This window comes from Manis pentadactyla, chromosome 3 (genome assembly GCF_030020395.1).
Source record: "Manis pentadactyla isolate mManPen7 chromosome 3, mManPen7.hap1, whole genome shotgun sequence".
Taxonomy (NCBI): Eukaryota; Metazoa; Chordata; class Mammalia; order Pholidota; family Manidae; genus Manis; species Manis pentadactyla.
The window spans coordinates 125,763,569-125,782,555 of NC_080021.1; the positions used below are offsets into that span (position 1 = coordinate 125,763,569).

General features: G+C 53.5%; 1 protein-coding gene and 1 long non-coding RNA gene across 2 annotated transcripts; one reads left to right on the forward strand and one right to left on the reverse strand.

Annotated features, from left to right (window-relative positions):
* The first annotated feature begins 243 nt into the window (after positions 1 to 243).
* Positions 244 to 4,872, forward strand: LOC130682938 (uncharacterized). Its single transcript, XR_008996405.1, has 2 exons — positions 244 to 1,936; positions 3,387 to 4,872. It is a non-coding gene; the product is annotated as an uncharacterized LOC130682938 (long non-coding RNA).
* Positions 4,873 to 5,926: 1,054 nt separating this feature from the next.
* On the reverse strand, positions 5,927 to 8,791 carry LOC130683092 (NUT family member 2B-like). The gene is made up of 4 exons (XM_057499360.1): positions 8,234 to 8,791; positions 7,605 to 7,721; positions 6,448 to 7,282; positions 5,927 to 6,147 (listed from the first exon to the last, which is right to left on the reverse strand). The coding sequence occupies exons 1-4, from the start codon at positions 8,789 to 8,791 to the stop codon at positions 5,927 to 5,929; spliced, it is 1,731 nt and encodes a 576-aa protein (XP_057355343.1).
* Between the last annotated feature and the right edge of the window lie 10,196 nt (positions 8,792 to 18,987).

Sequence of the window (18,987 nt, forward strand, 5' to 3'; positions counted from 1 at the left end):
TGTCTCTTGTTTCTTTTGCCCACTTTCTAATTGAATTGTTCCGATCTCTACTGTTGAGTTTTGAAAATTCTTTATATACTGTAGAGATGAGATCATCAGATATGTGATTTTCAAATAATTTCTCCAAACCTGTAACTTCTTTTTTTTTGTTGTTCCAGAATAAATTTTTATAATATTCATTTTCTAATTACAACAGTAACCTATACACTTTACAAAATTTTTTTTGAGAGGGCATCTATCATATTTATTGATCAAATGGTTGTTAACAACAATAGATTTCTGTATAGGGGAGTCAATGCTCAATGCACGATCATTAATCCACCCCAAGCCTAATTCTCGTCAGTCTCCAATCTTCTGAAGCATAATGAACAAGTTCTTACATGGTGAACAAATTCTTACATAGTGAATAAGTTCTTACATGGTGAACAGTACAAGGGCAGTCATCACAGAAACTTTCGGTTTTGATCACGCATTATGAACTATAAACAATCAGGTCAAATATGAATATTCGTTTGATTTTTATACTTTGATTTATATGTGGATCTCACATTTCTCCCTTTATTATTATTATTTTTTTAATAAAATGCTGAAGTGGTAGGTAGATGTAAGATAAAGGTAGAAAACTTAGTTTAGTGTTGTAAGAGAGCAAATGTAGATGATCAGGTGTGTGCCTGTAGACTATGTGTTAATCCAAGCTAGACAAGGGCAATAAAACATCCACGGATGCAGAATATTTCTCTCAAAACAGGGGGGGTGAGGTTCTAAACCTCACCTCTGTTGATCCCCAATTTCTCACCTGATGGCCCCCCTGCGACTGTGCCTGTCTTAGGTTGTTCCTCCCTTGAGGAATCTTACCCATCTCTGCCTAACCAGTCATCTTCCGGGGCCATACAGGGAAATGTAAAGTTGGTAAGAGAGAGAAGCCATATTGTTTGAAAAGGTTAGCTTTTTACTTCTTTGCAGATTTATGCCCTGTGGCTTCTATGCCCAGCATTTGTCTTGATGTAACTTCTTTTTGTCCTTAACAGGGTCTTTAATATACCAAAAATTTTAATTTTGATGAAGGCCAGTTTTCCATTCTTTCTTTTGTGGATGATACTTTTGCTGTCATGTCCAAGACACTTTTGCCAAGCCCTATGACCCAAATATTTTTTCCTAGCTTATCTTGTAAAAGTTTCAAAGTTTTGTTTCATATTAAAATCTCTGATCCATTTTTATTTAATTTTGGTATTTGTTAAAGACACTACCCCTTTTCCATTATTTTGCTTTTGCAGTTTTGTAAAAAAAAAAAAAAACGTTTTCTGTACTTGTGTGTCTATTTGTTATTCTCCATCTGGTTCATTGAACTACATACCCATCCCTCCACCTATACCACACTGTCTTATACTCTGGTTTTATATTGTCTTAATATCTTTCAACTTTATTCTGCTGTTTCAAGATTGTTTTAGCTATTCTAGTACTTTTGTATTTCCTTTATACATTTTGAAATAAGCTTGTCCATATTGACCCAAAAAAAAATTCTGTTGGAAACTGACACTTTACTAAGTTAAATTTTCCCATCCATGAATGTGACATATCTCTCCATTTATTTAGGTCTTGTTTCCTTTCACCAGTGTTTTACTGGTTTTATGATACAGATCCCAGATTTCAAAATTATTTATAACCAAACACTTCATCTTTTAGAACCATTGTGTGTAGCACTGTGTTTTCAGCTTTGGTTTCCAGTTGTTCATTGTTAGTATTTGGAAATATTGTTTCTGTGTTGATCTTGAATCCTGAGACTTTGATACATTAATTGTCATTTACTGTTCTCACAGCTTTCAAACTAGAAAGGAAAAATCTCCAGAAGCATCTCCCAGGGTGGGCTATCATGTCACAGCTGTTGCAGAGTTGGTGGTGCAGAATGAACCCAGGATGCCAACCAGCAAAAGAAATGGTAGCACTGCCACTTTCTGATCATCCAGTTAAAGATGCATACATGAAAACTGAGTTGGTGACTTTTCTGCAGAGTGCACTTTTGTCTCACAAATCAGTGGATCAAAAGAAATGACTGTTTTCCTTTTTTCCTTGCACTTTTCCAATATTAGCACCAAATAATAACTTAAGACATTCACACTTGATCACAGATAAAATGTTGATTAACTTTTTTGAATCCCATGGCTTATTCTGGAACAATCATGTTGACATAACCCAAATTAAGGAGTGGTGCCAAACTGAACCTACTTGGTCTTGGATTTGTTATAATACACTTGCATTTTAAAGTGCCACTTTTAGCTAAGAATGTTCTGGATGAAACAGCAAAAAAATTTTATGTTATTAAATCTTGACCATTGAAATTTCATATTTTTGGTAACATATGATGCAATTGAACATACAAACACCACACATCTGTATATCAAAGTGGATGGGGAAAAGAATAGACCAGAGGTTGATAAAGAGGAAATTGATGGCAGGGAAGATAGATATAAAAATTAGCTATGGTGTAGCACAGGAGAGAAAGAGTCAGAAAATAGGGAAGAGAAATTTGTGGAGATAGTCTGCTGGCACCTAGATTTGGAGCATCACAGCATCCAGGAATAAATGTCTGTTGATTAAGTAACCTTATGTGTGGTATTCTGTTACAGCAGTCCAAGCCAACTAGCCAGATTTTGGTACCAAAAACTGGGGTGCTGCTGTAGCAAATACCCAAACATGTGGAAGTGGCTTTGGAACTGGGTAATAGATAAAGGCTGAAAGGGTCCTGAGGTGCATGCCAAAGAAAAGCTGAGATTACCACAAAAGGAATATTAAATGCAATTCTGGTGAGGATCCAAAGAAAAGAGGAGAACTGGAGAAAACCTTCCACCTCTTAGAGAATTAACAAATAAAACCATCAGAATGTGCACAGAATGTGTGCATGGTGAAGGCCATTTCAGAAAGGGCTTAGATAGAAATGAGGATTTTGGAAACTGGAGGGAAAGTGATCCTTGTTGTGAAGTGGTGAGGAACTTGACTGACTTGTTCTGGTGTTCTATGGAAGGTAGAACTCATGAAAGAGGAAATCGGGTATTTAGCTGAGGAGATTTCTAAGCCAAGTGCTGAAGGAGCAGCTTAGTCCCTCAGGCCTGCTTGACATAAAAGGGGGATGTGATGGGCAAAGGGTAGGGCTTTCCTTCTTTGATGATGAAAAATTCCATAAGCATGCTGAACCACCTAAGTGTGAACTTAAAGTGGGTGAATTGTATTCCATGTGAATGTCAACGTTTTTATTTAAAAAACATGATGAGGCAAAAATGGCAAAATGTTAACACTGCCTATATGCACGTGTGGGCTATTGGTTTCTATTGCATTTTTCTATTTTTCTATAGGGTCAAAGCATTCCTAATACAATTTTCCATCTTCTTTAGAAAAGAAAAGAAAGCAGTGATTGTGGATGTGAATGAAGACCATCCTGGGAGCTGCGGAGTTGCTCTAGGCTCACACAGAAGCTAGGAGGAGAAGGAGAAGCATTACACATGGCCAGACAGGAATGCCCAGTGGGTTCTGACAATACTACATGATCCCAGCAGCAGAATTGGTCTTGTGATTTGGCATTTGAGGCTCTCCTTCTGCAGTGAAGGAGAATCTTCACTTGGCCAGTGTCACAAACAGACTGTAAGGACAGGAACAATACCATGAACAACCTTCCTATTCATATGTTTTCAGGAGCCTCACAACCTAGCATCACCTTGGGGATTCATCTCCCCTTCTTCTGCCATTTGTGTCTGCCGTCAGAGCATGTCTTCAATCCCCAGACACCGTTCATGCAACACAAGTCACTGAAACATTATCTTTAGAATGAACCAAAACAAAGAACAATCCAAGGATGCACTATGGAATGATGGGCAGAATTTGTCCTGCAGAGCCTGAGATGGGATGGGAAAATGAACCCATTAGAAATCCAGCTCGATTGCAATACACCTTACTAAGGTGAGCTCTATGGCCCAGACTTGTACACAAGACATCTTGGAAGATAAACCTTCAATTCAGGAAAATGGCTCAACAGGTCTCCCCAGGGGGCCTCCCCAGACACATGCTATGTGACGGTGACTCTTGCCAGCCTGTCTTGGGTGAGGGTCCCTCCAACTCATGGGGCCCAACAAGTGGGGACTGCCCAGCTGTCCCACTACCAATGGAGTCTCCAACACAAATGCTCTCAAGGATTGCAGGGCCAGCTTTGGCATGCCCCTGTCCCCCATCCGGTCTGTCCTCTGAAGCACCCAACACATCTTCCTCTGTCTGAGCCTCCTAGGACACCCCTGACCAGGGACAGCCAGTGAAGGACCGATGAGACAGAGGGGGCAGCCTCACCATCTGTCTGCAGATTGGCAAGGATGAGGGCAGCTGACCAAGGCCCCAGAAGTGGGTCTCCTTCCCCCCAGTGCACAGTGACTGGGACACCATGACATCTGCCGTCGGAACAGAGGGGCAGCTCCTGTGGACCCAGGCTGGCTCTGGGTTACTGGGATTTCCCCAGGACTCCACAGCCTCTCAGGGGCTGACTCTGGCGAGGTAGGAGGAGGACTCTGAAGCCAGACCACATGGATCCAGCCCGGGGGCTCCAGCCCTGGGTGCTGGACCTGCACCAGGATCCAAACCCACCTGAGCTCACTGTCCTCACAGAGCGATGGGTAATGTGGGACACCTCCTGATCTCTTTGGGGAACCCACAAGCTACAGGTGGCACAGCACCTGCTGGAGGAGCATCATGACCAGGAGGGGAGACAGGGACCTGCCCGTTTGCGCAGAATCTGCTTCACCTCCAACCAATGCCTCCTGAAGTCGCCCCTTGTACACCGTCCCAGCAAACGTCGAGTCTGCTTTGTTTTTCTCTAATAAACAAGCTTGGCCATGATGCGAATTTAAACATATCACTATTTATCCCAGTGGACCTCCCTCTGTCCTTTCCAAGACAGCATGCAAACCCTCACCCACTTTGTTTCAGTTCCCCCAGCCTGCCACATGGGCCTCCCCAGGGAGGGACCAGCAGAGTGGCCATGAGGGGCCACATGTGGACCAGTCCTTGGTGCTGCCACCTGGGCCTGGGCAGGTGAGGGAGGCAGACAGCAAGCTCAGGGGCTGAACGGTGGGATCTGTGGGAGTTGGGGAGGGGTAGCCATCAATTTCCAGAGCTCCAAGCAGAGGCCCAGGCCACCTGTGGGTCCCGATGGAACAGGGCCCCACTGGGGGAGACTCAACCTCGGGACCCACAGGGCCAGAAGGGAATTGGAACTCAGAACCTGGAGAGGCGGTGTTGGCCAGGAGGGAAGACAGGGTTCTCCCTCATTCTGTGCTCATCTACCTCTTGCGAGCCAGGTTGGCCACTGCTGTGCTATGTGGTCTGGGTCACCATCTGAGAAGGGCCAAGGAGTACATGCCTGGAACCACTTTCTCCCAGCCCTGGGTGCAGAACTTAGCCTGGGGATCCTGCAGATCTCATGTGTTTGTGTGTGTCAGTTGTGGTGCCTTAGTAGGAACACACTCAAAACCAAACCAACAACCACACCTACTCACAGAGGGTCCAGATCTGGGGGAAAGCAATGGGAAAGCAGTGTGGGCATTGTTGAAATGCAAAGGCCCCGAGGCCAGCCTCTCAGGCCACAGCTACATGGGGCCTCCAACCTCAGTGGGTGAGACAATCCTGCACAGAAATCCCCTAGAGAGACAAGGTGCCCCCCAGAACAATTCCCTTTCTGAGTGCCCCGATTCTCCTCCCAGCCCGATGCCCTCTCTGTGATGAGGGAAGAGGGACTGTCCACCAGCCCACACATTTAATGCACCCACCGAGGCTGGATGATGGGCCTTCTACATCGGTTGTGGAGCCTTTCCCCTCATGACATGCCTTTCCTCTCTGCTCAGCCCACCAGGAGACCCTGATGTCTGAGCATCCCCCAGTGCCCCAGCCCGCTTCAGCGAGAAAGGGAGGGCCCCCCTCTGGACAACTGCTGTCTGCAGGCTCTGTCCAGAAAGTGGGCTGGTGCTGCAGAGGGCACAGGGCCAAAGCAGCGGCCATCCTTAGACGACTGGGGTCCTGTGATGACGCTGTGTCCTGGGGACTCCCAAAAGCGGCCTCCAGGAGAGCAGGGGTGGGGCGGGGGATTTATGGGGGTGGTGGGCTCTCGGGAGCCATCTGGAGAATGCACATGAATGTGGAGGGGGAACGGGGACATCATCGCCTTGGGTCCCGGAGCCCGGGACCTTCTTGCTTTCGGCGCCCCTTCCCATGGAGAAGCCCAGATGCCACCAGGGGCAGAGACCCAGAGCATTTCGTGACAAAACAGGCTTTATTTGCATTTGCATACAAGGCCCAAATGGGCTGAACCCCCCCACCGCCCCACACCTTTCCCACCACCCTCTTATCCCAACCCCAACCAGCCACCCCCAGGGGACCCGCCCTCCCGCCTCTCCCACCCCTCCCTCCCTGTCCCACAGCAGCCAGGATCAGGACTGGGATGTGGAGGAGCCCGAAGCTGCCCTGGAGGGCCGGCTCCTCCCTCCTGGCTGCAGGGCCGCTTCCTACCCTTCCCTGTGATGAAAGGGTCCCCCCTTCTCTTCTGGGGCTGGGAGGGGCGGCCCAGCCCCAGAGCCAACGCTGGAGCCCCAGCGACCCTGAGGATGGCCCCTGGCAGGGGTGTCTTCCCAGCAGGGGCTGGGCCTGCACGCGGGGCCCGACTGCTGGCCTTGCCAGCTGGAGGGCCAGCGGGGCTGAGGCCCGGCTTGTGGGGAGAGCGGGCCTGGGGTACTCCACGGCGGAGGAGGTCTGAGCCCGGAGTAGGACTCTGGGGCAGTCCCCAGGATGGCAGCGTGTGCTGAGAGGCCAGGAGGAAGGCCAGGCTGGGGAGCTCCTCCTCGCTCTCACTGGGCCTGCCCGTGGGCCCCAGGGGCTCCCGAGCAGGACAGGTCTCTCCCGGAGCAGTGGCGAGTCTGGGCCCCAGGCTGGGGGAAGTGTGGCACCAAGCCTGGGGGGCAGGGGGCCGCCAGCCAGGCTTCATGGGAGGGGGCTCCTGGCGTCCTGGAGAGGCAGCGAAGGCTTTGGGCCCGGACACACCAGCATCTCCTCGGCTGTGCGCCTGGCGCTGCCCGCAACCAGCCTCTGGTGGGAAGGCTTGGTCGCTGGCCCCTACCTGGGGGCCGTGGCTGTGCCTCTGGGGATCCTGGCTGGCCACAGGGCCAGAAGGCCTTGAGTCCGCTCGGGGTGTGCCGTGACTCGGGGGGCCCCGCACACCCTCCTCCTGCTTCAGTTCCAGGAGTCGCTTCTGCTCCAGCTACGAGGAGGGTGGGCACCGTGAGGCGGCCCGAGAGGGGGAGGCGGTGCCACGCCAACGACAGCCGCTGCGGCTCTCCTGCCAACCTCACCCTCCAGCTTGGTGCCCCGGCCTGCGTCCTCCCTCTCCTCCCCGGCTCCCCACATCCTCTCCCTGCCGTACTCCTGCCCGGCCCCCACCCTCAGAGAGGCCCTCCCTGCCACTTCTGCCATGCAACGCAGGGGGACGGTCAGGAAGGAATCCTGTCCTGGGCTCCCCTGCCCTGGCACACCCGGGGTGCCCCTCTCCAGGCTCACCTGTTTCCTTCCCTTTCCCAGCTCACCTGTGCCAAGGACAGTCCTTCCTCCTGCTGCAGCTCCTCAGCGAGGGCCAAGAGATCCAGCTGGGCTTCCGGGCAGGGCAACTCCGCCAGGAAGCGTGGGTGCAGCACTGCGTCCACCTGGCCCAGAAGGAAGAGGCTGTGAGCATCCTTGGAGGGAATCCCCTGGGCATCCAGAGGACCCGGAGGGCGACGGAAAAGCAGAGACCAGCCCCAGCCTCCACAACAAGGGGCTGTTGGAAAGACGTGTTCCCCGACCACAGGCACACATGCACACGCACAACATATACACACGTATATGTGTGCATGCCACACACCCCACATGAGACGTGCACGCAAACATATGCACAGCCACACAAGTATATATACCGGTACCTATGCACACACACAAGCATGCACACCAACACCCCGCACAACCCTGGCTCACCTGGGTTACACCTGTACAACACGCAGACACACACACACATATACACAGCTACATATGCACACACACACACACACACACACACGCACACGCCAGAGCTCAGGAATAAGAAACAACTCAATTCCAGCTGCCTGGGCACCACCCCGACCTGGGTGGTAGGAGTGCCGCTCCCCAAAATCCTGTAGCACCCGGGCCAGGGCCAGCCTACCTTGTTGAGAAAGTCTTCCTGGGCACAAAGCTCATTGATGTAGGTCAGGAGACCCGGGTCTGGATAGAGGCCCGCCTCTCCCTGTGGCAGCTTGGAGCTATCTTCCCCACGTTCTCCGCCGGGCAGCCCCTGAGCTGGGACGCCGGGTCCCAGCAGCCCCTCCATGATCTCCAGGAACTCTGTCACGGCCTCGAGAGGGATCTCCGTCGGCGCCTCGGTGTGCGGGCTCCGCCGGCATCGCGGTGGCTGGGCGGTGGCGAGCTGGGCCATGGCGCCGGCCTTCTCGTGGATGCGTGCTGAGGAGGGTGCAGGGAAGGAGTGTGGGTGGCCCGGCCGCACCTCCCCAGCCCTGAGCGTGCTCAGGGAGTACCGAGCTCGGGGACATTCCCGTGGGGGGTCATGGCCAGCTGGTCCGCAGGCACCAAGGTGTGGAAGTGGACACAGGGCCTCTGAGGGCTTCATGCTGGGGTGGCGGGAAGGAGGCCCGCCCTCCTCCCAGCCCCCAGCCCCTTCCAGCACCCTCTGTGGGTCTCTGACCAGGGCAAGGGGGGTGGCCATGTCCTAAACCTGGCCCATTCCCGTCGGGTCCAAGGGAGACCCCACGCTACTGGTGGCATCGAGGTCACTGCCCAATGCCCCCGGGATGAGAAGGACCGTGTTGGGGACCGCGGCCTTCCCAGGCTCCCACTGCCTCTGGCCTTTGGCTCTGGGGAAACACGGTGGTATACCTCGCTTCTGGCCCCGCTCTGGGGTTGAGGGCACCCGAGCAACAGGCCTGAGGGGTGCTGGAGGAGGTACGCCCTGCGCCGCCTTCATCCACTGTGCGTTCTGACAGTGTCTCGCCTCCTCGGCCTCGAACTCCATGAACCTGGGGCAGGGGAGGCACGGCCCCTTGAGGAGGAGGCCTCCCGGGCCCAGGCAGGGAAGCAGTCAATGGAGAGGTCAGACGGCTAGGTCATGGGGTGTCATGGCCCTGGCCGTGGTGGGGAGGCAGGCTGCCTGGGGCACCCGACCCCATGTACAGCCCCAGGGCCCGAGTCTGAACCCCACCCCCCAATGTCATGAGACCTTCATGTCTAGACAGAAAGGTCAGGGTCTGGCCAGGTGGGGCTCTGGGGCAGGGGAAAAGAGTAGCCAGCCTCCCAAAGTGGGGGGCGTGCTTCCAGAGGGGTACAGGTCTTCATCCAGCCCTTGGCCCGGGGCCCTGACTCACCTTCCCGCCATCACATAGTAGATGCTGCGCTCTGACTTGCTTAGACAATGCCACTCCTGCACGCCCCGCTGCAGGACCTCCTCCCGGGTCATGGTGGGGTTCCGGCGGGCCAGGGTCCGAAGCACTGGGCTGTAATTTGCCCACTGTGGTCAGTCACCATCTGCAGCCCGGAACCTGCCCACCCCACCTCACACTGTGGAGCCCGCATCCCCAGCACGGAGGACTAAGCCCAGGAGGAGACCAGCAGGGTCTCGGCGGTAGAGGCCAGCCTTCCGGGCCACTGTGGTGCCGCCTGACTCCACAAGCCTCCGCCACGGACTGCGGCCACCCGTGCCCTCACACCGCAGCTGCCCACTGTGGCCTGGAGAGCGGGGCTGCTCCTCAAATTGGCCCTTTCCGGCTAACAACGACAGGCGTCCAATGGGCGAGCACAGGCCACGCCGTCAGACACCCTGCCTGGACAGCCCAAGGCGCGTGCTCTGCAGGCCTCTGAATGCAGTGGAGTGGCCAGTCAGGAGGGGCCCGGCCATGGTGGGGCTGCCCCGCTCTGGGCTCCGAGTGTGCCGCCACCCCTGCACCAGTCCCCCCGCCTCTCCCGGCCTGGACCCTGCACCCAGGAGGGCAGTTGGGCAGAGAGCTGTCTCCTGGGCCCTGGGGTCCCCCGCCTCCCTGAAGGGATGCCCAGGCATCATCCCCTCAGCCCCGTGTTAAAAGGGGACAGAGCCCTGAGAGCGCAGCCTCCAACCCTGGGCCTGCCGGCCAGGGGCCCCACTGTGAGCCCGCAGCGAGCCTGTGGTGAGCATTGCGGCCAGAGGCCGGCTGGCTCACAGGGGCCGCCCGCGAGATGCGGCCTAAAGGATGTCACCACCAGAAGTGACCGCCTCCCGACAACCAGCCCGGTCAGAGCGAGGACGACACGGCCCTTGATCCAGGCTGGACACCGTGGCTTCCCCGTTGGACGACACTCACATGAGGAAGCAGGACAGTGCCTCCGCATCGGGAGTCTGGGGCAGGTGCCTGCGGGCCAGGGGCTTGCAGTGCTGCCAGTGCCGGAACTTTTTGTTCACGCTGGTGCGGTGGCAGGCGTTCCCGGGTGAGGCGGTGGGCTGCGAGCAGGCCGGGCCGCTGTTCCTAGCAGCCCCAGGTGGACGAGGCCTAGCCATCGCTGGGAGCTCGCCAGAGGCCAGCTGGGCAGCTGGCACTGCAGCTCGAGGTGGACGGTGCAGGGACCAGCGTCCATCGCTAGCCTGGGTGCTCCAGGCAGGAGGGGCGGGCAGGATGGTCTTCCCTCCCGAGGCCGCCAGGAACTGGGGCACAGGACACACAGCACCCCCACAGAGGGCCCCAGGAGTGCTCCCATGGAGAGGGGCCCGAGTCACGACAAAGGTCTGAGGCAGGGGAGCCTGCACGGGCCTCTGTTCCGGCCAGACGTGCACAGTGACGTTGCAGGCCCCAGGCCAGCCTGAGCCACAGCTGGCCTGTCCTGCCACCAACGGCGTGCTGGGGAAAGCCGGCAGCACCAGGGTGCTTCCTGGGGGCAACACTGGGCCCAGGAGGTTCGGTGGGTGCTGCTGCCAGGGGGCCCAGTGTGGCGGGCCGAGGACGGGAGGGGCTGACGGCAGCACTGTGAAAGATGACGCGAAGCTGCCAAGGTTGACGGTCCCCTGCGGGCCCGGCACTGGAAACGCTGTCAAGACAGGAGAGGTGCTGAGAGAATCTGTCCTGGGAAGGGTGCCCGGGACTCAGGGGCCGGTCTGCTGGTGGATCCGGGCAGGGCACAGCTGTCCGCAGGGGACAGTCAGGCCCCGACCAGCTGAGACCATTCCCCTGGAAATATCTGCCCCACCCGGGTCCCCGGCCCACTCTGCCAAGAAGAGACCTCCCAGCAGGTGCTGCGTTTGTGCCACCAGACCCTGGCCTCATGGCTCTCTCCACACAAGACTTGCAGACACCTGCCTGCGGGGACGACCCCGACCACAGCCCGTGAGCCGCAGGGCACTCATCCCCGAGGTATGGTCCGGGCCCTGGGGCCTTGAGACCCGGCAGTGTCTAAAACACCGGGGCCCACGCCCCTCTGCTTTGCGGTGCCCGTGCCCACATAAATCCCTCTCTTTCTTGCCTGACACAGCACACGAACGCACTTGAAATGTCCCTCTGCACAGGAAAGGCCCCGGGACCCTGACTGACATAACCCATCCAGAACCACCCACAGCACACCCTTAACATGGGCCAGGGTCCCTGCCACCGCTCAGGAGCTCCATTCCCAGGAGAGGGTCAGTGGAGGAGGTCTCGTGTGCCCTGAATTCTGTCACTCGACAACCAGTGTGGGCTGCAGAGCCTGGGAAAGGGCTGGCAATGGAGAGCAGAGGGCAGTCAGGGGAGGATCCCTCCGCTTTGGAAAGGAATCAGCACGTGTAGATGTCCCACGGGACAGGCAACCATACTCCACGTCCACTATCATCCCTAGGTTAGTGACTCGCACACAAGCAAACGCCTCATCTCAAAGGTGAAACGCAAAGCTCAAGTCTGTGAGACACTGGACAGGAGGAAGTGGCTCTGCAGAACTGAGTCTCCTCACAGGGAGAAGGATTCAGGATGACTCAGGAACCCAAGCCCTATCCTGCTGGCGTCACCCGGCTGCCCTGTCCCCGGTGAGCCCAACAACAGCCCACTGCCCAGAGGAGAAGAGCTCTGGCTGGAGGGAGGGCAGGAGGTCGGGGCTCCGGCAGCCAGGGGACGCTGTGGCCTTGCTCGTGGAGAGAACATGTGCCTGCAGACTTGGCCATAGATAGGGCCCCTGGACAATTTTCTGGCTCAGGCCAAGTCTCTCTACCTCTCCTAGCGCACTGTGGGGTCTGGTAAAGTGCAGTTCAGATCCCTTGGGATGACATCGTGGGGCAAGCACTGTGCCCCGGAGGGTGACTCAGGGCTGGGCTTTCCCGGGACACCCTCCACTCTATGCGGCCACTACAGCCTCCCCAAACGCAGGGTCCACGGCGTGTCTCCTTTCTAGAAAGCAGCAGCGTGTGGGCGGCGGTCCCTTCTCCCTGCTCAGGGCACTTCCCTTGGGTCACCTGACCCACCTCCAGAAGCCACCTCCCCAGGGCTTCCTCAGCTTTCCAGAGCACCCCCCCACCAAGCAGGTGAGATACCCTGGGGCCCAGAGCTCTCTGCCCCCTTGACGGTCTAACCACTGTGCCTGGATAACAGTCACATTTGAATCCCAGGGACCGGTGGGCGGTGGCCCCTGAAACACTGCCACCCAGCCTTCAGGCCTTACCTCCTCCTGAAGTCATCACCACAGGCTGAGATCCGACCGCAGCCGCTTGGCCGTTCCACCTGGGGAACCGAGTCCAGGACCAGAGAGCAGCCTCCTCCACCAACTGCTCAGGATCCCACTCAGCCAGGGCAAGTTTGAATGTAAACAGGCCTAGAATGTAGGGGCCCAAGACACTCTGCAGTGGGGGAGGGGCAGAGGGCAGGCGGGCTGGGGGCACGAGGGAGGGGGAGACATTCCACGGGCACTCTGGCAGGTGGGCAAGAGCACAGGTGCTCTTCCAGCTTCCAGCGCCACACCCTCGGTGGGTGCCTCTCTTGGCCGCTTACAAATCGTTTTTCCGCCTCACAGCACCAAGGTCCTAGCTGATGTTCCCGCTACTTTCATTCTGTGACCATCCACCTAGTTTGCGGCCGGGGCCCCACTGCTTCCTACTGCCCGTCACTGACTTCCACAGAGGCTAGTCTTTCTGAACCCATGGGAACAGGTGCTCTGATGAGCACACAGGTACTCATGGCCACGGGCGGCCCTGCGTTTGAAATGGGGATGTCTGTGCAGCCGCGGCCTGTTCGGGGCACTGTGCCCATCGCGCTTCAGGGAGCAGCCCGTGCGTCCCCAGGGCTGTGTGTGGAGGCCCTGCAGACCCCAGCCAGGCCCCCGTTGTTGGAAAGGCCCATGCCATCAAAGAAAGGCCCTGCGGCCTCCACGTCCAAGACCAGAAATTCCTCCTTTGCGTTTCTTGGAACATCACCCTCCTGTTAAATACGTTTTTTACCTTTTCGATGGTTTTAATGTACTATCTCACACAAGTAAGACCTTCGCATGATTCACAGTCCATTGTAAACACGGAAAGTACAGTGGCGAGTCTTCCTTCCACCTCTTTCCCAGCAGCCCAGATCTCTGTCCACCGGGAACCAGTGTCATCTGATTGTGCAGATCTTCTCAGACATGTGCTATGTGGCCAAAGGCAAATGCATTCTCTTCTTATTTTTTAAATGCTTTCAGTTTTCTCTTCTGGTGAAAATTCATTTATGTTCTGATATATTTGCAGATATTTACAGCCTTGCAAGCAAGTCACAGTGAGCTTTATTTAACAGAACTCCTGCTGGGGATTGAAAAAAGAACAACTTGCAGACATCTCCCAGGACTTGGGTTTTTATCATGGGAAACCTTAGATGATTTTCACCAAGGAACTTCATATTCAGAGGGATGATGAAGCAAAGCATGGTACTGAGACACTCACAAGAGGCAGGCTTCCCTCTTGCTTCCTCCACCAATTGTGGACAAGATTCTCCCTCACGGCTTTCATGTGGGATTTGCTTGTTCTTCTCAGGACCACCGACTGGAAAACTGCATTGTGGAAAAACTATCTCGTCCCAATTCCACACCCCTTTTTATATGACTCCATCAAAAAGCCTAGGCTCCAGAAGCAGATAGAATTGTTAGCGCAAATGTGTTTGACAACACCAGCCATGCGAGGGGGAGATGACAGTCCTCTGCACTCTGATTTCTGACCATTCCTGCAGGAAGGCCAGGGGCGGGTGTCTTTCGAGCAAACAAAAATCTCCAGACGTGGGTCTCAGGCCTTAGCGGACAGAGGATCTTCCTCCCAGTCAGGGAGGAGCAGCAGAACGGGGAGATCACGTGTGCACACAAGGTTTTAGTGTGGTAGGTGAAGCTGCGGAGTTGAGACCCGGTACCCACCTTGCAACAGGCTGGACGGGTGTGTGCAGCTTCTGGGAATGCATTAGAAACTCAAGTCCCAAAGTGGCTTCTGCTGCCTGTCTTTTTCATTGCCAGCTCAAGGGCTGCAAAATTCCCTCCGGAAGAGGAGGGGAGTAAAGCTACTCCTACGCTGCCTGCTGTGCAACTTCAGTTGGCCCCTTGGCCCGTGTGGATCCTTGTCAGAGCGCCATGCTCACGGAGGAGGGTGTTCCCGCCACCCTCCACCCGGAGGCGTGCTCGCGGGGAAACCTGCATGCACTCAGCAGGTGCCGTGAAGGGGACACGTAGTGCAGCAGGCCCGCGGAAGAACCCCGAGTGTTTCCCTGGTGGGTCTAGAGCTCTGAGCGAGGAGTGTTCTCTGAGAGTGATTTTTATGTTTTAGGTACTAGTCCACTGTGAGACGTATGTTTTGCAAATGCTTGCTCCCAGTCTGTAACTCGTCTTTCCATCTTGTTAAGGCGATCACTGGCAGAGCAAATGTTTTTACTATCGATGAGGTCTGGCGGGAGGCTCCCGCCAGTCTCTCGGGAGGGCCGCCCCTGGACTCGGGGGCGGGGCGCGAACCTAGGGAGGCAGCCTGCTGCCCGTGAGGCCTGTGAGACAGGACGGCTGCGAGGCGGCCAGCCTGCGGTGCGTGGGCGGCCGAGTGCAGGGTGCGGACTGGGGGTGCGCAGTCCGCAGGCGGCGGAAAGGAGGCTCGGCTCCGATGCCCCGGGACCCTGAAGCCGGGTCCTGCCAGCCGCGGATTCCCGCTGCGCCTCGCGCGTCGCGCGCACGCGCGCCACACGCCCAGGGAGCGGGCTCCGGGCGCGCGGACCAGCGGATCCAACGGCTCCCAGGATCCCTTGCGGCGGACCGCTCGGGCTGCGCGCGAGCTCGCGGGGCGGGGCCAACGGCAGAGCAGCCGGTCGGGGGTCCGTAGCGGCTACCTCGCCCGGCGCGTGAGGGAGCGTGGCTGCCGCGTCCTGGCTGCCGAGGGGCTAGGCGTCTACCTGGGGGCGGGGACACGCGGGCTGCTGCCGTCCTCTAGCTCTTCGGGTGATCTTCCCGCGGAGCTGCGGAAGCCTGGGAGTCCCGTGCTGCTGCCCCCTCTGCGAGCCAGCCGGCGTCTGCACGGGGACTGCGGTGTCTGGTTCTGCGGTGGCACTTCGTCTCCCGACGTGACGGTGTCGGTCCCGTGAGATCGGTGAGTAAAGTCGGGGGAGGTTGGGTGTCATTTGGGCTGTAGTTATGAGGAGATACCGCGCTGTCTGAGAGGGCGGTTCGTAGGGGGCGCGCGGAGCAATCGTGGGGTGCGGCTTTTCGCTGGGCGGCGGCACGTGTTGGGGGGGTAGTGGGGCGCAGAGCTGTCTGTGCACTGATAGTGAAGAAGGCCTGCGCGTGGAGGAGTCCTGGGGTGTCGGGTGTGGTGTGCAGCGCACCTGGCACTCTGGGGCTTCGGGGAACTGTAGATGTGTATGTGAACGGTCAGGGTTTGTCCGTGAAGACTTGGGGATAGAATTGGTTGTCTAGGAAGTGAAGGTAGGAAGGCACATGTGTGCCCTTTCATGCATCCATGGGGGCTGGGAGTTGGGCATCCTCGTCGGCGTGCAGGTGGATTGTGTCACATACTGGTATGGAGGGGCGGGGCGCCCTGGAAGCGGCTCCTTCTGTCTTGGGATAGTGGATGCTGCACAGTTCTTTCCGGCTCTGCTCAGTGCTGCCTGATCTGTCGCCAGAAGTGGGGCACGCTGGGAATATTTGTACCAAGTACACACCACACGCGACGTCTTTCCGGACTACCCCTGAGAGCTGTTTCTTAAACCTCTACCAGCAGAGCACTGGTGTGGGTGAAGCATGTACATGTGTGGAAGACTCCAGGTGAATTGTGAGCGGGACCCTGGGGCTGGTGGCCCTTGTATGTGCCCAGACCCTGGTCATCCTGTCATCGCATGGTTCGTCCTTGGGCTGGCCCTTTTTAGGGCCAAGGAATCCCTGTAGATGTTGGGAGTTGTGGGTTGGGGGAGGTCTGTGCCTTAGGCATGTGGGTGCCCCTTCTGCACTTGTGTGGTCCTGGCACCTGGGTACCAGGTTGGGAGGTCCTGGTGGGCAGATGGCAGCAGTGCATTAATCATGTATATATTTCTCCCATTTTGACATGTTAAGCTTGTGTGGCTGTGGAGAGACTGTCCCTTCTAGGACTAGCCAGTTGTCAAGAGCTAGGAAAGGGCTCACTGGGATCTCATCTTTCATATGCAATCCAACAAATCCAGAGTCTACTGGCCCAGCTACCCCCTTTATCTAATCTCACACAGTTAGCCCAGGTTTCCCCTGACCTAAATCATCCTAGGGCACGTAACTAAGCAACTAGAGACCACCGCTGTAGCCTAAAACACATTAGAATTATTCATATATTTTATCAGAATCTACTTCAGAATATATTACTTCATTCCAGGAAGATACATAAAAATGATACTCCTGTATATGTCTGTTTCCCCTTCCCCCTTTTCCATTGTTTTTGTAGATAATGTTATGTGCTGCAACCCAGCAACACATTGTTGTAATTATTACTTTATGATTTTATTTCTTTTAAAGAAGTCTACAGAAGAGAGGAAAAAAGTACATATATATAGTTTGTGATATTAACCTTCCTATTTACCATTTCTAGTTCTCATTTTTTTCTGTGGATTCACATGATTATCTGGTGTCACTCTTTCCCCTCTACAGCTTTGCTTTCTTTTACCTCCTTTGTGCCATTATTGCCAAAGATACCATGTTTCTGTTATAGGCCCCAAAGTAAAAGCATATGCATATTGTTTTATGCAACTGCATTTTAAATCAGTTAAGAGAGAGATGTAGAGGAAATATGCAATTTTACTCTCTTTAACAATTATTTACTTAATTATCATTAATGGCTTCTTTTTTTTCCAATGTGGGTTTGAATCACAGTCAGGGGTTGGCCTGGAGATCTTTTGTATTTATTATAAGGTGGGTCTCCTATAAGAACATTTTCTCATTAGATATATTTGGAAATGTCTTTATTTCACCTTCATTATTGAAAGATAATGCTACTAGATGTAAGAGTCTTGACTTCTTGGTTTCTTTCAGAGCCTTGAATTTGTCATTCCACTCTTCTGGTTTCTGTTGTTTTCAATGACAAGTCAGTTGTAACTCTCTATGTGTAACTCATTTTTACCCTGATACTTTAAGTATTTTCTGTGTGTGTTTGGGTTTCAACATTTTGAGTATAATACTTCTGGGTGTGGATATCTGCCTTTGCATTTATCTTATTTCGATTTGTTGGGCTTCTTGGTTGTATAAAATATTATTTTTATTTTTATTTACACCATTCATCAAATTTGGGATATTTTAACCATTATATTTGAGATTTTTTTTTCATCTTTTCTCCTTCTGGTAAGCCAATTATGCATATGTGTGTATGATTAGTGGTGTTCCACATTTCTACAAGGCTCCATTGTTTGTTTATTTGTTTTATTCTTTTTCTTTCTCTGTTCTTTGCTTTGAAAGTCTCTATTAATCTATCTTCAAGTTTGCTGATTCTTTCTCATGCCAGCTCAAACCTGCTGTTGAGCCCTACTAGTGGATTTTTCATTTTGGCTATTGTACATTTTGATGACAAAATGTCCATCTGGTTCTTTTTTATGTAATTTCTATTTTTTTGTCAATATTCTCTGATGAGACATTGTCATCTTTTACTTCTTAACACATGGTTTACTTTTATTATTTGAACATATTTATAATGGCTGCTGAAATCTGTTTAATCTGACAACTGAATCCTCTTACAGGTAGTTTCAGTTGCCTGCTTTTATCCCCATGTCTGAATCACATTTAGTTCTGTTTCTCTGCATGTCTCAGTTTTTAAAATTGGAAACTACATTTTATTTAATTTGTTGTAGCAACTCTGGATACTTATCTCCCTCCACCAAGACTTGTTTTGCTTGTTTGGTTGTATATTTCTTTAGTGACATTCTTACTGACTTAGAATGTGAAGTACATTTCCTCTTTACTGAGCCATCTCTGAAGTCCCTTCTCATAGTTTGTACCCTTGGGTATGTACTCAGTTGCCTGATTCTCCACCTACCAGGATTTCTGTGTTTTTTTAGCTGGGCTTTGTTGACTGTCCCTTTCCTTAGTCTCCCTGTTAAGTTTATAGCTGGTATGTTTCTACTGGTATCACATCCAGCTATTAGTCTCCATTACTCACTAGCTGGTTTCTTTTATTTTCAGCAGTTTCCTGGGACATAAATTACTGCAAAATCTGATTCAGTGTTAGTTGGACTCCTTTGTAGAAGAAGTCTGTGATGCTAAACTTTGAGACTGGCTCTGATACTATTGGGTTCTTCTCTGCTGTCCATTTTGAGTCTTCTCTGTAAAATATTTAGCTGGTCTGCCATTTCACTTACTGCTACCATGCTACCAGCCTCTTCTTTGTTGACCACCAATACATTCATTGTGTTTGAAATTAGCAAACCATATTCCTTTATGGAGTTACAGAAATTTTGATTTTATTTTCTCTGCTGATTTCCTGTTTTCAATTTC